The sequence below is a fragment of the Oncorhynchus masou genome, unplaced genomic scaffold (assembly GCF_036934945.1).
Source record: "Oncorhynchus masou masou isolate Uvic2021 unplaced genomic scaffold, UVic_Omas_1.1 unplaced_scaffold_2054, whole genome shotgun sequence".
Taxonomy (NCBI): domain Eukaryota; kingdom Metazoa; phylum Chordata; class Actinopteri; order Salmoniformes; family Salmonidae; genus Oncorhynchus; species Oncorhynchus masou.
The window spans coordinates 49,113-71,617 of NW_027008541.1; the positions used below are offsets into that span (position 1 = coordinate 49,113).

General features: G+C 46.9%; 1 protein-coding gene across 7 annotated transcripts in view; it reads right to left on the bottom strand.

Moving 5' to 3' along the window:
• Positions 1 to 7,408: 7,408 nt before the first annotated feature.
• Positions 7,409 to 22,505, bottom strand: part of LOC135532833 (inactive ubiquitin carboxyl-terminal hydrolase 54-like) — a 31,784-nt gene continuing 16,687 nt past the window's right edge. For 3 of the 7 annotated variants that reach the window (XM_064960263.1, XM_064960264.1, XM_064960265.1), the window contains 16 exons: positions 22,351 to 22,485; positions 21,318 to 21,431; positions 20,972 to 21,054; positions 19,998 to 20,106; positions 18,830 to 18,976; positions 18,263 to 18,412; positions 17,838 to 18,018; positions 17,483 to 17,662; positions 16,926 to 17,244; positions 15,697 to 16,083; positions 15,370 to 15,494; positions 14,921 to 15,079; positions 13,551 to 13,692; positions 11,828 to 12,723; positions 11,511 to 11,683; positions 7,409 to 10,724 (listed from right to left, as the gene is read on the bottom strand). In XM_064960263.1, coding sequence (XP_064816335.1) covers positions 10,635 to 10,724; positions 11,511 to 11,683; positions 11,828 to 12,723; positions 13,551 to 13,692; positions 14,921 to 15,079; positions 15,370 to 15,494; positions 15,697 to 16,083; positions 16,926 to 17,244; positions 17,483 to 17,662; positions 17,838 to 18,018; positions 18,263 to 18,412; positions 18,830 to 18,976; positions 19,998 to 20,106; positions 20,972 to 21,054; positions 21,318 to 21,431; positions 22,351 to 22,485 — 3,390 coding nt within the window. In that variant the 3' untranslated portion in view covers positions 7,409 to 10,634. Of the gene's footprint in view, positions 10,725 to 11,510; positions 11,684 to 11,827; positions 12,724 to 13,550; positions 13,693 to 14,920; positions 15,080 to 15,369; positions 15,495 to 15,696; positions 16,084 to 16,925; positions 17,245 to 17,482; positions 17,663 to 17,837; positions 18,019 to 18,262; positions 18,413 to 18,829; positions 18,977 to 19,997; positions 20,107 to 20,971; positions 21,055 to 21,317; positions 21,432 to 21,550; positions 21,652 to 21,704; positions 21,812 to 22,350; positions 22,486 to 22,505 lie in introns of those variants that run through there. The other 4 variants (XM_064960266.1, XM_064960268.1, XM_064960267.1 and 1 more) reach the window with 4 other exon arrangements.

A 22,505-nucleotide genomic window follows, 5' to 3' on the forward strand; every position in this document is an offset into this window, starting at 1 on the left:
TTACATGACTGGAGACTTTAGCAGAAAAGAATGTTATACTACACATGTGACAGAAATCAGTGTCTACTCTGACACTGACAAATGCAACAAATAGCATTGGCCAATAAAAAGAGGGGAGACACACAGATTGTACAATATTAGGAGGAAATGTAGATTTTAAAGGCTGGGGTAGGCTATAGGCTACTAAATTAACTTTCCAGTGGCACTCAGTCACCCAATGATAAAGACGGCATGAATATGCATAGGCTACTCACCAGTGATGGCCGACTTGGATGTGCTCATTCCAATAGCCTATGTCAAGATAGGGTACTTTGAAAAACAGAGCTGTTGGCTCCTCAGAGGAGGAAGGAGAGGACTATCCTCCTCAGTGAATTTCATTTTTTTTTACATTGTAAAAGATTTGAAAAGTTGTCCTTTTTAGATAAAACTATACTAAATATAATCACGTCACCACCAAATAATTGACTAAAACACACTATTTTGCAAAGGTCTACTGTAGCCTCAACAGCACACTGTAGGTAGGGTAGTACCATGGTGTAGCCGGAGGACAACTTGTTTCCGTCCTCCTCTAGGTACATTGACTTCAATACAAAACCTAGGAGAATCATGGTTCTCACCCCCTTCCATAGACTTACACAGTAATTATGAAAACTTCCGGAGGACGTCCTCCAACCTAGCAGAGCTCTTGCAGCATGAACTGACATGTTGTCCAACCAATCAAAGCATCAGATAATTCATTTAGTACTGAAAACATAAACTACAGCTAGCTAGCACTGCAGTGCATAAAATGTGGTGAGTAGTTGACTCAAAGAGAAAGACAATAGTTGAACAGTTTAGAACAAATTAATATCTTCCACAATGAAGAAGAAGCAAAAGAGAGAGAGAGAAAGATTTCCTAATTTCTTTTCACTGACTTGTTTAGCCTATTGAAACACCCTTCTCAAACAGAGGGATGCTATGTTAGCTACCTGGCTATGGCTGTCCAACACAACACTGGAACTCTTCCAAGTCAAGCTTAGCTTTTGGTTTTACTCATATATTGCCACCGGTCAGTGGTGGAAAAATTACACAATTTTCATACTTGAGTAATAATAAAGATACCTTAATAGAAAATTACTAAAGTAAAAGTGAATGTCACCCAGTAAAATCTACTTGAGTAAAAGTATTTGGTTTATAATATACTTAAGTATCAAAAGTAAATGTATAAATCATTTCAAATTCCTTATATTAAGCAAACCAGACAGCACATTGTTTTTTTAAAGTTAAGGATAGCCAGGGGCACACTCCAACACTCAGACATAATTTACAAACCAAGCATTTGTGTTTAGTGAGTCTGCCAGATCAAATGCAGTAGAGATGACCGGGCATTTTCTCTTTAAGTGCGTGAATTAGACCATTTTCCTGTACTGCTAAGCATTCAAAACGTAACGAATACTTTTGGGTGTCAGGGAAAATGTATGGAGTAGAAAGTACATTATTTGCTTTATGAATGTAGTGGAGTAAAATGCAATTTTTTCAAAAATATAAATTGTAAAGTACAGACAGTGGTGTAAAGTATTTCGTTTTTTAAACTTTTCAAGTACTACTTAAGTAGTTTTTTTATATGTACTTTACTTTACTATTCATATTTTTGACAATTTTTACTTGAACATTTTGAAAATGAATGAGTCATCCAATATGTTGTAATAGAAATAAGGCCATGCTCATGAAAAGTCTACCGCCACTTACCTCATCTTAAATGTCACTTGGCTCAATATTGAAGTTGTTGAAAATACATTTGGTAGTTTCTACAGACAGATTAGTCTTCTCTTTTCAACAGTAGGCAACATTTGATTACCAAATTAAGTTGTTCCCACCATTGTATTTAGACATTTGCAAAATGACTATTGTAGCTGCTGTTCACTCACAGAAGCAGTGAACAAAAAATAGAAAACAGAAGCATAGAAATACAGTCCATAGAACGGACATTTCCATTTAAGTCAGAACTGGTAGCCATAGCAAGTGTACCCATGAGTTTATCAGTCAAACCAAATAAAAATTGATTGGTCGTGTACAGAATTTAGTAGATGTTATAGCGGTTGTAGCAAAATGCTCATGTTACTAGCTCCTAAATGTGCAGTAAAATGTCAAACAAGTACAGAAAAAATTAAATCAAGAAAATCTAAAATTGTCTGAACGAATCCAAATAAGTACCTAAATAATCATGTATCAGTAATCCAAATGCAATCTAAGAATGATATGTTCAGCAGTAGATATACACTGAGTGTACAAAACATTAGGAACACCTTCCTTCTATTGAGTTTACACCCCCTTTTGCCCTCAGAACAGCCTCAATTTGTCAGTATATGGACTCTACAAGGTGTGGAAAGCATTCCACAGGGATGCTGGCCCATGTTGACTCCAATTCTTCCCCACAGTTGTGCAAAGTTGGCTGGATGTCCTTCGGATGTCCATTCTTGATACACACAGGAAACTGTTGAGCGCGAAAAACTCAGCTGCACTGCAGTTCTTGGCACACTCAAACAGGTACCCGTGGCACCTACTACCATACTCCATTCAAAGGCACTTTCGTCTTGCCCATCCACCCGCTGAATAGCACACTCCATGTCTCAATTGTTGCAAGGCTTAAATCCATCTTTAACTGTCTCCTCCCCTTCATCTACACCGATTGAAGTGGATTTAACAAGTGACATCAATAAGGGATCATAGCTTTCACCTGGATTCACCTGGTCAGTCCATGTGATGGAAAGAGCATGTTTTGCACACCTAGTGTGTTAGAGTGAGCTATGTTAAGAATCCTGTATATAAATAGCCAGTGTGTATAAGCAGTGTAACAAAAATGCAATGTACAGTAGTTGATACAGGTAACTACTAAAATTAAGGAAACAATGAGCCGACAGAGCCACAAGAACAGCTTCAATTGCCATGCCTGCACCCCCTCTCTGGCGCTCGAGGGCACCAGGCTACTTTCAATCTACACACAATTCCCCAAATGACAAAGCAAAAACAGTTTTCAAAATTGTTGCTAATTTATTTAAAATAAAAAACTGAAATATTACATTTGGACTCTTTGGAACTCTGTAAGGCCGTCATTGTAAATTAAGAATTTGTTCTTAACTGGCTTGCCTACATTTTTTAAAATTGACCTACGTATTCAGACCATTTACTCAGTACTTTGTTGAAGCACCTTTGCCAGAGATTACAGCCCGGTGTCTTCTTTGGTATGACGCTACAAGCTTGGAACACCTGTATTTGGGGAGTTTCTCCCATTCTTCTCTGCAGATCCTCTCAAGCACTGTCAGGTTTGATGGGGAGCATTGCTGCACAGCAATTTCCAGGTCTCTCCAAAGATGTTTGATCGGGTTCAAGTCCAGGCTCTGGCTGGGCCACTCAAGGACATTTAGAAACTTTTTCCTGCGTTGTATTGGCTGTGTGCTTAGAGTTGTTGTCTTGTTGGAAGGTGAACCTTCACCTCAGTCTGAGGTCCTGAGCAGGTTTTCATCATGGATCTCTCTGTACTCTGTTCATCTTTACCTCGATCCTGACAAGTCTCCCAGTCCCTGCAGCTGGAAAACATTCCCACAGCATGAATCGGCCACCACCATGCTTCACCGTAGGGTGCCAGGTTTCCCCCAGACGTGATTCTTGGTATTCAGGCCAAAGAGTTCATCTTGGTATCACCAGACCAGAGAATCTGGTTTCTCATGGTCTGAGAGACCTTTACAGTAGGTGCCTTTTGGCAAACTCCAAGCAGGCTGTCATCTGCCTTGTACTGAGGAGTGGCTTCTGTCTGGCCACAATACCATAAAAGTCGAATTGGTGGAGTGCTGCAGAGATGGTTGTCCTTGTGGAAGGTTCTCCCATCACCACAGTGGAACTCTAGAGCTCTGTCAGAGTGGTGGCCACATCATGCTGTGGGAATGTTTTCCAGTGGCAGGGAGACTAGTCAGGACCAAGGCCCTTCTCCCCCGATTGCTCAGTTTGGCCGGGCGGCCAGAGCTAGGAAGAGTCTTGGTGGTTCCAAACTTCCATTTAAGAATGATGGAGGCCACTGTATTCTTCGGGACCGTCAATGCTGCAGAAATGTTTTGGTACCCTTCCCCAGATCTGTGCCTCAACACAATCTAGTCTCGGCGCTCTACGGACAATTCCTTCGTGGCTTGGTGTTTACTCTGACATGCACTGTCAACTGTGGAACCTTATATAGACAGGCATGTGCCTTTTTCCAAATCATGTCCAATCAATTGAATTTACCACAGGTGGACTCCAGTCAAGTTGTAGAAACATCTCAAGGATGATCAATGGAAACAGGATGCACCTGATCTCAATTTCGAGTCTCATAGCAAAAGTTCTAAATACTTATATAAATTAGGTATTTCTGTTTTTACACTACCTGTCAAAAGTTTTAGAACACCAACTCATTCAAGGGTTTTTCTTTATTTTTACTATTTTCTACATTGTAGAATAATAGTGAAGACATCCAAACTATGAAATAACACATGCAGACCTGCCAACCCTGTCCAACTTTTTAGAGTACCAAATGCGGCAAATTGGAGATTCAACTCTCGCGCATAGCACCCACCGGGTTTTCTTTCTCCTGCACGCGCGCTGTTTGTGAGTCTTAAAGGTTGGTCTTTAAAAGGCTGGAATACTTTCTTTCTTGACAGCATTCCATTTACACATATGGTAAAAGTCACTAACAACATCTAATTAGAAAGAACACACAAAGGGTCTTTATTCTTGGAGGGCTCAAGTGAGGACGAGGAATCTGAACGCGGTTCGCTAGAAGAGTGTCCGGTGTTTCAGCCTATGTAAAGGTGCCTATTGTATTTATTTGCAGCGCATACATGTTTCAGATTTGCGAAATAGATAACATCTTAAATATAATGCAAAGGCATTTTAGAAGTATTGCCTCTGTAGCTAATATCGGGAACATTCTTCATCGTACAGGCTTCTAAACTCCCGACTCCATTTAATGTCAAGATAAACACTATCTTTCCACAACACACGGAGTCAAAAACGGATTTGTCCATGTGTTTACCTGGAATCCTTTTCCAACAGTCTTGAAGGAGTTCCCACATATGCTGAGCACTTGTTGGCAGCTTTTCATTCCCTCTGCAGTCTGACACATCTCAAAACATCTCAATTTGGTTTAGGTAGGGGGATTGTGGAGGCCAGGTCATCTGATGCAGCACACCTTCACGCTCATTCTTGGTCAAATAGCCCTTACACAGCCTGGAGGTGCATTGGGTCATTGTCCTGTTGAAAAACATGATAGTCCCACTAAGCCCAAACCAGATGGGATCGCATATCACTGCAGAATGCTGTGGTAGCCATGCTGGTTAAGTGTGCCTTGAATTCTAAATCAATTACAGTCAGTATTACCAGCACCCCCACACCATAACACCTCCTCCATGCTTTACGGTGGGAAATACAAATGAGGAGATCATCCGTTCACCAACATGTCTCACGAAGACACTTAAGTGGAACCCAAAAGCAGACTCAGATGAGGAAACAGGGATGAATGAATCAAAATATTTGTTACACAGGGAGATATGGAGTGCAGATCCGGGGAAGCTCAGATGAGTTGCAGAAAAAAAACAGATGTGGAGACTGAGGTTGGAGTTAGCTGAGTAGAACAGGGTTAACAGGTCGAGGGGAATCCAAGGTGGTGGTGGTGAGTAAAATCCAGAGCAAGGTAGTTGGGTGGTGAGATGTGGAACAGGAGACAGAGCGGTAACTGCAATGAGAGGACAAACGGTGTCAGGCAGGGAAACAGGCACAGCAGAGTAACAGAATCGTGAATAATAATAAATGGCTAGAATCATGAACTGACTGAGCAGAGATTACAATCTGGCAGAGTGGAAGTGGCTGGACTGAGTATTTGTAGAGGTCTTGATTATGGAACGAGTTGCAGCTGGTAGGGATCTGCTCTGACTCCAGCACACCTGTCTCCAATCACACATAGAGGGAGAGGGAGAGAGTGTACAGGGCGAGTAACTGCAGGTCAAGAAGACACCGGATGAACACCAGAAGGCGTAGCAGGAGCAGATGTGACAGACACGGCGGTTGGAACCAAAAATCTCCAATTTGGACTCAAAAAACAAATAACACATTTCCTCCGGTCTAATGTCCACTGCTCGTATTTCTTGGCCCAAGCAAGTCTCTTCTTATTATTGGAGTCCTTTAGTAGTGGTTTCTTTCTAGCAATCGACCATGAAGGCCTGATTCACACAGTCTCCTCTGATCAGTTGATGTTGAGATGTGTCTGTTACTTGAACTCTGTGAAGCATTTATTTGTGCCGCAATTTCTGAGGATGGTAACTCTAATGAACCTCTCTGCAGCAGAGGTAACTCTGGGTCTTCCATTCCTTTGGCGGTCCTCATGAGAGCCAGTTTCATCATAGAGCTTGATGTTTTTTGTGACTGCACTTGAAGAAACTTTCAAAGTTCTTGAAATGTACCGTATTGACTGACCTTCATGTCTAAAAGTAATGATGGACTGTAGTTTCTCTTTGCTTATTTGAGCTGTTCTTGTCATAATATGGACATGTTGTTTTACCAAATAGGGCTATCTTCTGTACACCACCTCTACCTTGTCACAAAACAACTGAATGGCTCAAACGCAATAAGAAGGAAAGAAATTCCACAAATTAACTTTTAAGGCATGTGTTGCATTGTGTTAATTGAAATGCATTCCAGGTGACTACCTCATGAAGCTGGTTGAGAGAATGCCATGAGTGTGCAAAGCTGTCATCAGGGCAAAGGGTGGCTATTTGAAGAATCTCAGATATCAAATAGATTTGTTTAACACTTACCATATGTGTTATTTCCTAGTTTTAATGTCTTCACTATTATTCTACAATGTAGAAAATAGTACAAATAAACAAAAACCCTTGAATGAGTAGGTGTTCTAAAACTTTTGACCGGTAGTGTAATACATTTGCCAAAAAATATATATTTGTCATTATGGGGTATTGTGCGTAGATTATTGAATCATTTTTAGAATAAGGCTGTAACGTAACAAAATGTGTGAAAAAGTCAAGGGGTCTGAATACTTTCCGAAGGCACTGCATGTACATATATGTAGGGATCTCAATTGTGTTAAGATTCTATTTGTATGGCGGCAACTCAACAAGCTGTTTGATATTTGGTGAGCGTGCTGCCCAAATTCTGGCTCTCTGGTGCAGTATTTTGAATGATTTTATTGATGTCTGTTCAGACAGGTGTATTACCATTAGCGACGCCTCCAGCGCCCCTACTTCGCGCAGCAATGGGCAAAACTGTGCAGGGAAGCCATTTTGCATAGCTAATTGCTCAGGTACAGTAGAAATAAGGCTGAAATGCCATGATACCCAGCCTCCTCCCTTCACATAGAAAGCAGCCAATGAGAAGACAGAGTCAGATGAGTGGTTACGCCCCATTAAGAGAGCAGTGGTAATAACTTTATTGCAAAAATACAGGATCCCTCTTTCCCTCGTTCGCCAAGCAATGATACCCAGTACCAACACACACAAACACCCTACACACACACAAACACATACAACTCGCTCTCTAAAAACGACTCCTAGCCCCCTTTCATCCTCACATCATCTCTATTTCACACACAAACAGTACATCATTTTATCTCCTCTCTATGTACTTTCTTTCATTCGCCATCACTCTCTTTCTTCCACTCTCTCTTTGCATTGAATTTCCATTGACTGTTCCTAGCATAGTATACAGCCCTCGAACTCAACTCTGTACCCCAAAGCCAGTTCCACTGCAACTTTTCATTGTTCCCCTGTAATCAGGGACTGATTTAGACCTGGGACACCAGGTGGGTGCAATTCATTATCAGTTAGAACAGAAAACCAGCAGGCTCCGGACCTCGTAGGGTCAGAGTTGAATACCCCTGGTATACATTATCCCTTCTTACTACATAGTGAACCACTTCAGTACTATGTATGTATATGGTGCGAATCGGAAATCACACCCTATTCCCTATGTAGGGCTCTGGCCAAAAGTAGTGTGTAGTATATAGGGAGACGGGTGCCATTTGGAATCGAGCCTATGATTTAGTACAGTGTTCAACAGCAGCATTTAATCACATATCTTCTTGACTTAAATTCGTAAATAAAGCGTCCGTTCGTGGGCGTGTCCACTTCCTGCTTCCTATCTGTCAGGTCAGAGGTCAAGGGTCAGGAGGGAAGGTTGATTTGCATAGCAGACTCATGCGCTACAGTTGGCTACATTCTCCAACATCCACAACACAAACAGCAACAAAATAATCAAATTAATAAATACATTTTTTTTTAAATCACAATGTTAAAAGACAGACAGAGAGCTGTGTCTTTGTCTAAGTGCCAACCTTTGGTTTAGATACAACAATCATTTATCAGTTCTGTCTAGATCTCGTTCTGCACTGGCCATTGGTCTCCAAATAGGGATTAGTTATAATGTATTAAATGTATGTACTTATTATGTATATACATACATATTATATGTACATATGTCATAACATGTTCAGCAGGTTAAATCATATCATAACATTTTCAAGACATGTCAGTGTTATTCAGTTAGGGGTAAGTCAGAGAACCCTGTTATAACTGGAGCATGAGAGACAATACCTACAGTACACATATGAAGTATATTTATAATATAGTGTTTCACCATTCATATCTGAGTAACATCAGGGTCAGAGCTGAACGGACAGGTCCAGAAGAAGATAGAGAATCTCAGTAACTAAGAACCAATCATGTTAACCTGAGGCCTCAAATAAATTAGATTACATTTACCCTTCATCGAGTACCCTTCATCGAGTACACTTCAGCAAGTACCGTTCAGCTGGTACACTTTCCTAAGTACCCTTCAGCAAACACACTTCCCAAATGGCAATTTAGCTCCCTTACCCTCGCTCGATCAAAGCTCTCGCTCTCTCTCACGTTACATCAGGTGTGCAAAAGTTTGTTCCGTTTAGCTACCGTTATCTGTAAAAAAAAAAAAAAAAAATTAAAAAAAAGGAAAAAGGAAGGTAGTTTCTCCCGATTAGAAATGGGAGAGCAGCGTTAGCCGTTACAACGGTCAGTCAGGTGACCTCCAGCTGGACACTTGTGAAGGTCACTCAATCCAGGACCAGGAGGACCAGGAGTCACCACTTAAGTTATCAATATCTTCATTATTATCATTATTAGTATGAACATTCCATAAGGTCTTAATAACATACAGGTTTCATATATCGTTTTTCTGTACATGACTTTAGTTATTATTAGAGTTCAGTCTATACGTAGCTATGTAGGCACGTACGCACTGGTCCTGGGGTTCCCTTGGAAACAACATATCCAGGTGTGCTGTGCTGTCATCAGACAGGAAATGCCCATAAAGAAAAAGGAAGAAGCCGTGGCTTATCGGTAACCCCCTCCCCCTGTGGATCTTTCAGTCACCTCAAGGTTCCAGAGCCCCTCTGATTGGGGCAGATAAAGCAGGGAGATCATAGGCTAAACCTGGCTAGCTAATCTACTCCCTCCTTTATAGGCCCAAAGAGGGGAAGGCTAGCAGGATAATGTTCAGAGTCGGACTATATTAGGAGGCTAACAGGCTAGCAGATCGCAAGCTAGCTAGCTAGAAGTGTAATTAGGTGAGTTTGTTAGTTTGGGTTTCAGAGTAATTCCTGCTGAGGGGGACTAAGAATGACTGCATAGACTGAATAGTTGAAGAAGGGCGGAGGGTGCGAGATGGGGGTAGAGGGAGGTTAGTAGACCACTGAGGGATTGACGTGGGGAGAGGTGTGTGTTTGGAGTGGGGGGGGGTCCTAGACCAACCCCCTATCGTGGCGTTGGGGGAGGTGCATGGCTGCTTTGGAAGATGCCTGTAGTGGTGTGGAGAGTTAGGACCCCGGATGTCTGCCCTGGGAACTGCCTTTAGCGGTGTCGAGGGTAAGGACCTGCAAATAGCTGTCCTGGGAGGTGCCTTTAGTGGTGTGGAGAGTTAGGACCCCGGATGTCTGCCCTGGGAACTGCCTTTAGCGGTGTTGAGGGTAAGGACCTGCAAATAGCTGTCCTGGGAGGTGCCTTTAGTGGTGTGGAGAGTTAGGACCCCGGATGTCTGCCCTGGGAACTGCCTTTAGCGGTGTCGAGGGTAAGGACCTGCAAATAGCTGTCCTGGGAGGTGCCTTTAGTGGTGTGGAGAGTTAGGACCCCGGATGTCTGCCCTGGGAACTGCCTTTAGCGGTGTCGAGGGTAAGGACCTGCAAATAGCTGTCCTGGGAGGTGCCTTTAGTGGTGTGGAGAGTTAGGACCCCGGATGTCTGCCCTGGGAACTGCCTTTAGCGGTGTCGAGGGTAAGGACCTGCAAATAGCTGTCCTGGGAGGTGCCTTGAGTGGTGTGGAGTATTAGGACTCGAAAGAGCTGCCCTGGGAGGTCCCTGTAGCTGTGTGGAGGGTAAGGACCCCATAGAGCTGCCCTGGGAGGTGCCTGTAGAACTGTGGAGGGTTTGGATCCTAGAAGGCTGCCCTAGAAGGTCCCCGTAGTGGTGTGGAGGGTAAGTAAGGACCCTAGAGGTCCAATGTGGGATGTGCTTGTAGCGGTGTGAAGGTTAAGGATCCCAGCGAGCTGCCCTGGGAGGTGCCTGTAGCGTAGATGCATATGGAGGCGTGTCAGTGGTTTGAAGACCACTGTCTTAAGTGGTCTGAAGTCAGCTTCACCCCCGTCAGACACCAGAAACTCCCCGCGCCATTGGGCATCTCCTGCAGGGGGAGGGACAACACAGTGACGGACAGGCCCCAGAGGTGAAGGGTAAGGGGTCATGAAAGGACTGGGTGATGATAATTATGATAATGATTATGAAGACGAAGATACTGAAGTTGAAGATGATGATGATGACTAAGATGAAGATGGTGATGATGAAGATGATGATGGTGTAACAATACAGGGTCTCAGAGGAGATTAGGTAAGTAAGCAGAGGCACTGACATCTGTCTGCTTCACCTTCAGAAGGAGAGAGAGAGACGGGGATAGAGAGAGAGAGAGAGACAGGGAATAGAGAGAGAGATGGGGAATAGAGAGAGAGAGAGAGACAGGGAATAGAGAGAGAGAGAGAGAGAGAGAGAGAGATGGGGAATAGAGAGAGAGAGACGGGGATAGAGAGAGAGAGAGAGAGAGAGAGAGAGAGAGAGAGAGAGAGACACGGGGGATAGAGAGAGAGAGAGACGGGGGATATAGAGAGAGAGAGGGAGAGAGAGGTGGATAGAGAGAGAGAGAGAGAACAGCAGTGTGATGGTATTGCAGATGAGAATTGGAGGTGAAAACAGAGATGCAGCTCTACAACATGACCACTGGAGTGCAGTAGTGCCTGTGTGAGTGTCAGTGGAGGCTGCTAATAAGGCTCATAATAATGGCTGAAACGGGTGGAGCAAATGGAATGGCATCAAACACATGGAAACCATTCCACTGATTCCTCTCCAGCAATTAGCACGAGCCCGTCCTCCCCAATTGGAGGTGCCACCAACCTCCGGTGGCGTATGATAAACTCACAAAGCTGCGTGCTGCGGTGAGACGGTGGCGACGCGGGTTGATGACTGTGCCGCTCAGACTGCGGACCATTGTGCTGCTGCTGTCAGTCTGGTACACACTCCCCTCCATGTTGGGAGTGAAAGAGCGGGCTGGCCCTCTTACCCCACACTGCAGGCTCCCGGCCGGGCTGCCACCTGCTCCCACGCAGGAGAAAAGCTGGAGGTCAGGGATCATACACACTATATACACACATAGCTTCATACACACACTAGACACACAGCTACTGTACATACAGACAATTTAAACATAAACACAACTACAATATCTACAGTATGTACCTCTACTTCCTGCCTGGAGACTGGCCCGGTACAGGAAGTCCAGCTCTGATAACTCTGCCTCCTCAGGGTCACAGGGTTCATGCTGTGCAGGGGCAGGCTGGGAGTTGTATTTTCTGTGGGAGAGGTGTGCCTTAATGGGGAGGCAGCGATCTGGAGGTGTGTCATATGGTGTAACCACGGCATCTGGGCGGTCCAAGCTCCAGGAGGACCAATGACTTGTGATGGTGTTGAAGGTGGAATCTTGATTGGGCCAATCAGAAGAGGCGGTGGGCGGGGAGGGGTGGGGCTGACTGCGGGATGAGGGGGGGTAGGGCGGAGGGTCAGACTGTTTGTGTGGGGGCTCAGGGTCTGTATACATGTGTGGGGAGTCCGTGTTTGAATGTGGGGGTGGGGGTTGTGTGTGTTGGGGGTCAGAGGGTGAATGTGTGTGTGAGGGGGTAGTGTGTGTGTCTGATATATCCCAGAGTCTGAGAGGTAAAGAGGGAAGAGAGATGGCCAGGTGTCTGCCTAGAGGTCTCACACACACCCCTCCGACCTGTAACAACTCCTCCAGCCTCACCCCCTGCCTTTCCTCACCCCTCCTCAACCGCTCCCCCTCCTCAACTTTCCTCAGTCCCTGTCCCCCGACCTCACTCATCCCCACATCCTCCTCCCTCCTGACCCGTTCTCTCCCCTCTCCCCTGCTAAAAAGGCTGTCTCTCCCCTCCTCAACCTGTGCTGCGGTGTTGTCAGTGGGAGGGGGTTGGAGGGATGAGTGGAGAGGGGTGAGGTTGGGGGAGGGCCTGTAGGAGAGAAGGGGCTGGCCAGAGCCCAGGGATGCATCCTGGTAGGCTGGCCGGACCTCCTCCCCCTCCTGATTGGGCGTCAGCAGTACTTGGAGCGGGCCAGGCTGTTCACTGATTGGGCGACAGGAGAGAAAGGGCGGGACAGAGACGCTCAGCAGCCATTCACAATCAGAGTAAATAAAGGATGAAACGAAAACACACTTCAAATGGAATGTGTTGAAACAAAAGCATCTTATGTCAGGCTCATGACTGTAATGTAGGATTCATAAAGCTATAAGGCACTTCATCATCAAGACACCAGTCAGCAAGCAAGCACACACACAAAATCCACCACCCCCCACATTAACTCTTTACATCTCCGCTGGCTCAGGAATTACCCAGCAGCATTTGCAGCAGTCGCCCATTAATCATAGCTCAACGTTGATCAATAGAAGAGGAAAAAATTATAATAAGGGAATAAAGAATAAATGAGAGAGCAGTTAAGAACAAGAGAGAGGAAGAGTGGAATAAATAACCAGACAGAGGAGAGGAGGAAGAGAGGACTGAAGAATGAGAGGAAAGCACTAGTCTCCTCTCCTCATCTTCCCCTACTAACTACATATACATTATACCTCCCATCCAACACAGCACCAGCCCCTCACGAACAGACAGACAGACGAAAAGGCAGAGAGACCTACAGCCCACTCCGAGACAGGTCTGGACCAGATATCTCACCATCAACACAACAAGTACCAGTACAAACCAGTAAAGACCAACATTGACCAACACAGACAAATACAGACCAGTACAGACCAACTACCTCAGAGCAGAAACACTTTCCACTCCACTGCACTACACACAGAGGAGTTAGGGGTGTTTTTTTGGACAGGCAGAGCTGGGACACACACAGAAGGGTCCTGGAGTGGGTTTTGGGGACATACAGGGGACAGTTATGGTACCTGCGATGCCCCTGTGGACGGGCGCTTCTTGTCTCCTGCTCCATATCCTGATCCTGTGTGATTGGTTCCCAAGGGCTCCTCATGCACGCAGCTACAGCCAATCCACTATGAGCATTAGCCTCATGCAAGGGGCTGAGCACAGCTGAAAATGTTAACGAGAGAGCAGGAGAACAGAGAGAGAGCGCGAGAGAGAGAGAGCGAGAGATGGAAAGAGTGAGAGATGAAAAGAGAGAGAGAACAGGGGGAGAGAGAGAGAAGAGAGAGTTGGAAATAAATAAAGAGAGGGGAAAGAGAGGCGGAAAGAAAGAGAAGCAGAGTAGAGGAGTGGTTCTGAGGGGGCCAGCATGCAAACAGCTCCTTTGTGCGTGTGTGTGTGTGTGTGTGTGTGTGTGTGTGTGTGTGTGTGTGTGTGTGTGTGTGTGTGTGTGTGTGTGTGTGTGTGTGTGTGTGTGTGTGTGTGTGTGCGCGTGTGTGTGTGCATGCGTAGGGGTGCGTGTGTGCGCGCGTGTGTGTGCATGCGTGTCGGTTAGTCAATGGCAGAAAGATGAGGGTTTTCAAGAGTGAGAGAGAGAGAGAGAGAGAGAGAGAGAGAGCAGAGCTGGGGTCGTGAGGTCAGGGGAAGACGCTGGCCTTCAGAACAGATCGAGTATCAGCTCGTGCAGATTTAACCCTAGTGAACGCGCCCCCTGCTGTCTGAGGTGCTAGTGGGTTAGGAGAAGATGCAGAGACACACAGCAGGAGAGCAACCATCAAATCTGGGGTACGTTCAGAGACGACAAGCAGGTTCCCAATGAGTCGCATCAATGTTGTCTTGTACTGTGCAGGCAGTGCGGTTCCTCTCCTGTTGTTAGCTGTGATGTGTTACATGGAACCAGGCAGATTGAGGTGGTTAGTATTTGCTTCAAGCACTGACGTCATTATGCAACGCTAAAACCATTGAATCGCATTAGAAATAATGCCACCGATTTACCCACAGGTTATGTGTGTGTGTGTGTGTTGAAGAAGTTGAACGACAGACAACCAGACACACAGGGGCACACACCCCTACGGATTCAACGGATCAATTAAAACCACCCAGTGATGGTGTGTCAGTGCTGGGCCAAAACAAAAGCCTGCACCCACTGTAGGTCTACAGCACCAGGGAGTCGAGAACACTCGTCTATACGCTGTTATAGCATCCCACACAAACACACACACACACACAGACAGACAGTAGGCAACCATAAACACACCCAAAATGAGCCACTACACAAAAGTATCTTCTCTCGTGTCCTGACAAGACAAAAGGGCGGGACGGACAGACAGCCACCCAAGGAGGCAGGTGTAAGGAACAGACAGTCGCGGTGACGTACGCCCCTCCCTGCCCTCACCCTGGTGTTGCAGCTGGTCTAAGTCCATGTATTTGGAGGGTCTGGGGTTGAATCCCACGGCAGCTTCTCTCTCCGCCTCTTTCCTCCTCTGCTGCTCCTGCTGCCTCGCTCTCCTCACCACCTCCTCCTGAAGCTCATCCAGCTCGCTACGGCCAGCGCCTGCACACACACACACACACACACACACATACGTATGCAAACACACACACACACACGCACACCGTATGCAAACACACACACACACGCACACCGTATGCAAAACACACACACACACACACACACACACACACACACACACACACACACACACACACACACACATACACACAAGCACACGCACGGGGAGGTGGGAGAAACAAACTTTAGAGTCTGAATACTGTGCAAACACACAAACCCACGCTGCCACTATGACACCGTTACGTATCACACGCACATATATACACACACACCCAGGTTGCTGTTGCTGCCCCAGCTAGGTGCTGGCAGCTCCTGCAGGATGGCACTGGTGCTCTTGGACTTGGGCACCGAGCGCCACGACGGACCAGACATCAACACACGCTTCTGACCTACCTCCCTGAGGGTGAGGGAGGGGAAAAGAGAGAGAGAGAGAAACTCTGCGAGACTGCAACAAGGACAAAACGTATTGCGCTGCCATGGTGTGTGTGTGTGTGTGTGTGTGTGTGTGTGTGTGTGTGTGTGTGTGTGTGTGTGTGTGTGTGTGTGTGTGTGTGTGTGTGTGTGTGTGTGTGTGTGTGTGTGTGTGTGTGTGTGTGTACCTGTCAGGGCTGCTGCTGTTCCTCTCGCTGCTCTCGTAACCACTCTCCATCCTCTGTATCAGACAGGGCTGAAGCTCCACCCCTCTCAACGGGGGAGGAGGAGGGGGGCAGCCCGTACCATTGCCTAGCAACCCAGGCATCCCTGCCACACCGGCCACCCCCCCAGTGTGTCCCCCCAAGCCCGCTACACCCCAGGCCACCTCTCCTGCCCCCTGCAGATCAGGCGTGTTAGTTGGACAGTGTTGATGGATCTTTGGAGGTAGACGAGGCCCGGGCAGGGTGCTGTAGCCCAGCGGAGAGCCTCTCTGGCGGGTGAAGATGCTGTCGATGTTCAGGGCCTCCCTCCGTGGCCTCCAGGCTGGCCGGTAACATCGACCACCAGAAGAACTGGAGAGTCAAACATTTAGCAGGTAACACTGTCAAAGGTTAACTTTCTGTAACAAGCTAGGAGATCAAACCTTACAGCAACACTTGTTATATACGCCTTCTACTGTGTAGCATTCACATGGACCTGGACTATATGGAAGTACGGTGCATTCAGAAAGTATTCAGACCTGTTGACTTTTTCCACATTTTGTTACATTACAGCCTTGTTCTAAAATTGATTAAATCGTTTTTTCCCCTCATTAATCTAGACACACTACCCAATAATGACAAAGCAAAAAAGTTTAAAACATTTTTGCAAATGTAGAAAAAAATCAAAACGGAAATATCACATTCACATAAGTATTCAGACCCTTTACTCAGTAGTTAGTTGAAGTAAGTTCGATCTTGGTTTCATCAGACTAGAGAATCTTGTTTCTCGTGGTCTGAGAGTCGTTTAGGTGCCTTTTGGCAAACTCCAAGCAGGCTGTCGTGTGCCTTTTACTGAGGAGTGGCTTCCATCTGGCCACTCTAACATAAAGGCCTGATTGGTGGAATGCTGCAGAGATGGCTGTCCTTCTGGAAGGTTCTCCCATCTCCACAGAGGAATTCTCAAGCTCTGTCAGAGTGACCATCAGGTTCTTGGTCACTTCCCTGACCAAGGCCCTTCTCCCCCGATTGCTCAGTTTTTCACTTTGTCATTATGGGGTATTGTGTGTAGATTGCTGAGAATTTGTATTCATTTAATCCATTTTAGAACAAGGCTGTAAAGTAACAAAATGTGGTAAAAGTCGATGGGTCTGAATACTTTCCAAAAGCCCTGTATAGGTCAGTATAAATGTGTGTTTCTGTTCAGCAGCACCCACCTAGACTTGGACTCGCTGCTAGTGCTCTCATCCTCCCAGGGAGGCCCCACGGCCCCTGCCTCAGAGCCCAGCACAGATCCCCCTATACCCGAGGAAGAGGAAGAGGACATGGGACGGGAGGAAGAGGAGGAGGAGACGGGATAGGAACAGGTAGAGGAGGGGGGGTGGGAGGAGGAGGAGGAGGAGGAGGAGAAAGGGTGGGAGGAAGAGCATGACGACATGGGACGACGAGAGGAGAGGAGGAACACGGCTGTCTCTTTATAGTCCCCCTGCTGCAGGGTAGGGGAGGGGGGGCGGGGGGGGGCCTCTGTTACTGAGTCTGATGGAGATAGAGAGAGGGATGGAGAGAGGGATGGAGAGAAAGACAGAAATAGAGAGAGAGGGCAGTTAGATTGTTTTTTCGTGTTGACGGTTCTCTAACTCTGATCCTGGAGGATTATAGAGTGTGCGGGCTTTTGTTTTAGCCCAGCACTAACACGCCTGATCCAGTTGATCAACTAATCATTAGCTGAATCAGATATGTTACTGAAGTGGTATTGTAACATTATGTAATTCACCTGTTGCGTCTGCGCTGTGTAGGGGCGTGCCGTTGTCATGTTTACCGACCACTGTGGTCTGCGATTCGTTGGACAGGTGGCTGCCTGTTGACTGGTGAAGAGGGCGATTTCGAGATGCTCGGTGGCTGGAGCTGTCAGAGGAATCTGTACGGGTATCACTGGATATGGAGGGCTCCCGCCCTGAGAGAGAGAGAGAGAAACAGAGAGAGAGGGAGGAAAGGAGAGAGAGAGAGAGAGAGACAGACGGACAGACAGAAAATGAGAAGAGAGAGAGAGGTTCGGTTTAGGGGGCGTGTCAAGCTTAAGCAGCTTTGGGGTGAGGGCCAGAGTTTAGAGGTCAGGGGTTAAAGGTTACCAGAGTCCTCGCTGTCATAGCCAGCCTTGCTGCAGTGCAGCAGGTCCAGCTGGGGGTTAGAGAAGGAGGGGCTGTCCTGCGATACCACCGGCGTCCCCCGGGGGTCAGCATAGAGCAGCAATAGAGGCTGGTAGTGACCCTTTATACAGCGTGCCACCACGTCCTTCCACTTAGGACCGATCTATCGAGATAACACACACAAACACACACTACTAACCAACATATCTAATGTTGTGCCCTTGAGCAAGGCACTTCGCCCCAGAAAATAGCTCACCATTCAGGGAAGATGAATTTCCGTTCTAACCAAACGGACGATAAAGTATCTATTCATTATATTAATTAACGATATCCTTTATACAACTAAATTCTAGATAAAAACACATATCAACTATCTAACTAACTAATTCACTCAGTCACTGACTCACCTCTTTGACATGAGCGTCGTCGAAGTACATCCACTTGCGTATCTTAGTCTGGAAGAAGAATGTGGAGTAGTGTTTACCATAGTAACACACCATACCAACCAGGTACAGCTCAGCCTGACGAGCACGCTCCTCTGTCACACGGTAGAACAACTAGGGGAGAGGGAGAGGGGGAGAGGGGGAGAGAGAGAGAGAGAGAGAGAGAGAGAGAGAGAGAGAGAGAAGAGAGAGAGGGAGAAAGAGAGAGAGAGAGAGAGGGAGAGAGAGAGAGAGAGAGGGAGGGAGAAGAGAGAGAGAGAGAGAGAGAGAGAGAGAGAAAGAGAGAGGGAGAAAGAGAGAGAGAGAGAGAGAGAGAGAGAGAGAGAGATAGAGAGAGAGAGAGAAAGAGAGAGAGAAATCAGATGTACTAGAGGATAAAGGAAGAGCAGGTATGAGGTATGTTGCCTGGGCAATCGGAAGAAATAAAGACCACTGAGCTAAAGCCTCTGCTAAGGTTAATCATTGTGTGTGTGTGTGCGTGTGTGTGTACGTGTGCATGTGTGCGTGTGCGTGTGTGTGTGCGTGTCTCACATCCCCCAGGCGTAGACAGGTGCCCAGGCTGTGAATGACGTCCTCAGCCAGGTCAGAGTGGTCTGAGTCCCAGACCAGGCCGATGGACACTATCTCTGGAGAGTTCATCAACACACGGCGGATACGCAACACCTCCCCACAGTTACTCTGCAGGGTTGGAAGTGAGGCAGAGGAAAACAGAAAATAATACCGTTATGAAAAGAGAGGAAGAATGGTTTGAAGTGATTATTAAGGAATCTGAGGAATCTTTTTTGGAATCTGGGAGAGAGAGGGACAGTTTGCTGAGTAGTGTTTGTCCAGTAGCCTTCTGTTCTGTTGAGTTCAGAACCATGTGTTCTACTCTTCCTCTGACTCACGACCCACCACAGAGCTGGCAGAACACACACACACACACACAGAAATGAACACACAAACGCACACACCAGGGCTGGCAAAGCCGTCTCAAAAACAGCCTGAGAACACCCTGGCAACCAGAGAGACTGCCAGAACACACACACAAAGACACACACACAAAGACACACACACAAAGACACACACACAAACTCCATTCGTGGGTAGCGGGTTGGACCGGGCTGGCACTGGTACTGACAGGAAGGGATTATGCCAGGACGACCTGGTCCTGAGAAAGGAACACACACACTCTCATAGCAGTACACACAACTCATCTGAAAAACACACACTCAACAGGGCACACACTCCGAATGGGACCGGGAGAAGAGCATGGGACCATGGGATAAACACGGGATGTAGCATAGGGCCAAAGCTATCACAGGCAGTATTGCAGAAGTATAGAGTGAAGGGAATCCTCTCAGCCTCACAATAACAAGATAATGGCGATGTGACTAGCAGGGAGACTGGGGACTGGAGGGCTGGAGGGTTGTAGAAGGGGCCAGCCGCCAGGCTCTGCCCAGAGAAGAGGCCCTTTGTGTGGGTACTCTGGCAGCGAGGGGCAGGGTGTGTGGAGCAGTACTGGATCTATTCACCGCCTCACACCAACAGCTCTCTACCATGTGGCAGCAGCACAAAGCTCTCACACATACACACACACACACACACCTGCATGCAAGCCAGTACAAAGAGCTGTCAATGTGTGTTCATCAATGCGTGAGTGTGTTTGTTTGCATGCATGTGTGTGTGTGTGCGTGTGCGTGTGGGTGTGTACACTCACTGGGCAGTTGCGTAGGTCTCCCATGTTGCTGGCGTTACGGAGCAGCTCTCCAAACATGTCGGGGGTGGGCTTCTCTCTGCACTCTAACATCCTCACCGCCTGGTTACTGCAGCAAGGACACACACACACGTGTCCTCAAGAACACACACTGGACAAAACCATACACACACACACGTGTCCTCAAGAACACACACTGGACAAAACCATACACACACACACGTGTCCTCAAGAACACACACTGGACTAAACCATACACACACACACACACGTGTCCTCAAGAACACACACTGGACTAAACCATACACACACACACGTGTCCTCAAGAACACACACTGGACTAAACCATACACACACACACACGTGTCCTCAAGAACACACACTGGACTAAACCATACACACACACACACACGTGTCCTCAAGAACCCACACTGGACTAAACCATACACAGTGTACTATACAGTGTACACACACATCCTCAAGAAAAAACGCTGTACTATACACTGTACACACACACACACACACACACACACACACACACATATATATTCACACTCACACAAACACGCACATTTACACAGATACAGATACTCGACATACACATTTCCTCAAGAACACACACTGTACACACACACACACTCTGCCCCTTTAAGATCCCTCTTTCAAAGTCCCTGAGATCTCTGTAGAGGCACCTGCATTCAACATACTTTGCAACCCTTATTGAAGAAGCGTTTCCATTATTTTGTCAGTTACCCGTATATCATCACGAACAGAACACGGTGTACTATACAGTGTACACACACATCCTCAAGAAAAAACACTGTACTATACACTGTACACACACACACACACACACACATATATTCACACGCACACAAACACGCACATTCACACAGATACTCGACATACACATTTCCTCAAGAACACACACTGTACACACACACACACACTCTACACACAGATATGTCTGTTCTCACCAGAGGGATGTGGTAGAGATGTAGTGAACCATCTGAATGAAGGGGAGGGGGTCCGACGAGGCTCCACAACTATTACACACACACTGAAAAAAAAAAAGAAATATATATTTATATTATAAAGACGTACAGAGACATTCTGTTCTCTTATCCACAACGGGCCGGCCCGAGTGGAGGCCTTTGCTTCAGTCGAAACAGTAACACAACTGATGTGCTTCCCCAGTCCTCAGGGGCCTGAGTGTCTGCTGGTCTTCTTTTCCTGACACTTTTTTTTGATCCATTGATGTCACTTTTGTGTAAACAGAAAATCCCTATGAATGTGTTATGGTTTAGTATATGTCCGTCCCACCTGTTCGAACAGCGTCATGGCAAACTTCTGGTGTGGTATACAGTGTTTAGCCGTACAGATGTCCTCTCTGGTCTCGGCGCTGATGTGGAAATGGATACGCATCAGTAGGTTCTCCTGAAACACAAAAAAAAACACACACACACACACAGAGTTACACAGATTGCGTGTGTATTTTATAAGACCTGCTGGATGTTCTGACTGAACACATTTACGACCAATCGATCAAGTAGTACCTCCCTGACACACAAGTACGCGGGCGCAAAGAATACACACACACACAGCGACACGCAAACTGTGGAGGCGAGGACCTAACTCCGCTGTGTAGGAGAGGGACACTGAAAAATAGCACCTATCCCTTTAGCTCTGTCTCTGCCCCCCCTCCCTCACCTTCTTTCTCTCTCTCTCTCTCTCTCTCTCCTCCGTCCCTCTCCCGGGTTTCTACCCTCATCCTCCCGCTCTCTTCCTCTTCTCCTCCCCACCTCTGTCCGTTGACTGATCACTCCAACTCGTATTAGCTTAAAAGCAATTATCCGTATCGATGTTCACACACTGGGACAAACACGACTCCTGTGTAATCCTATAGGGAGGGACAGAGGGTACTTAGCTAAATGGCTAACGCTAGCAGAGCTGGGCTGCGAGTCTTAATAGAGGCAGAAGGACAGATAATAGACAGGCGTTAGATGGACCACCCTCCTCCTGCAGGAATCTGTACCAGCTCTGCTCAAACGCATCTTACTTTGCGAATCAAGGAGAATTAGATGGTGTTAGAGCAGGGCTGGAGTGGTAGGACGCACACGCAGAAGCTCCCCGTGAGGAGGGTTGACGTGGGTGCGCGTGCGTGTGTGTGTGCGTGTGTGTGTGCGCGTGTGTGGGTGGGTGTGTGTGTGTGCGTTTGTGCGCGTGTGTGGGTGTGTGTGTGCGTTTGTGCGCGTGTGTGTGCGTGTGGCTGTGTGTGTGTGTGCGTGTGTGAGCGTGTGTGTGCGTGTGTGGCTGTGTGGCTGTGTGTGTGTGTGTGTGTGTGTGTTAGGCTTACGAAGCATTCTGCTGCGTCGTCCATGATCCCCAGCTGGAAACGCTGTTCGTCCTGGAAGGTCTTGGCCAGCGCACTCCGCAACACGTCCGACGGTAACACACGCTCACTGCTGAACTGGAACTGGGCAAAGATACTCTACACACACACACACACAC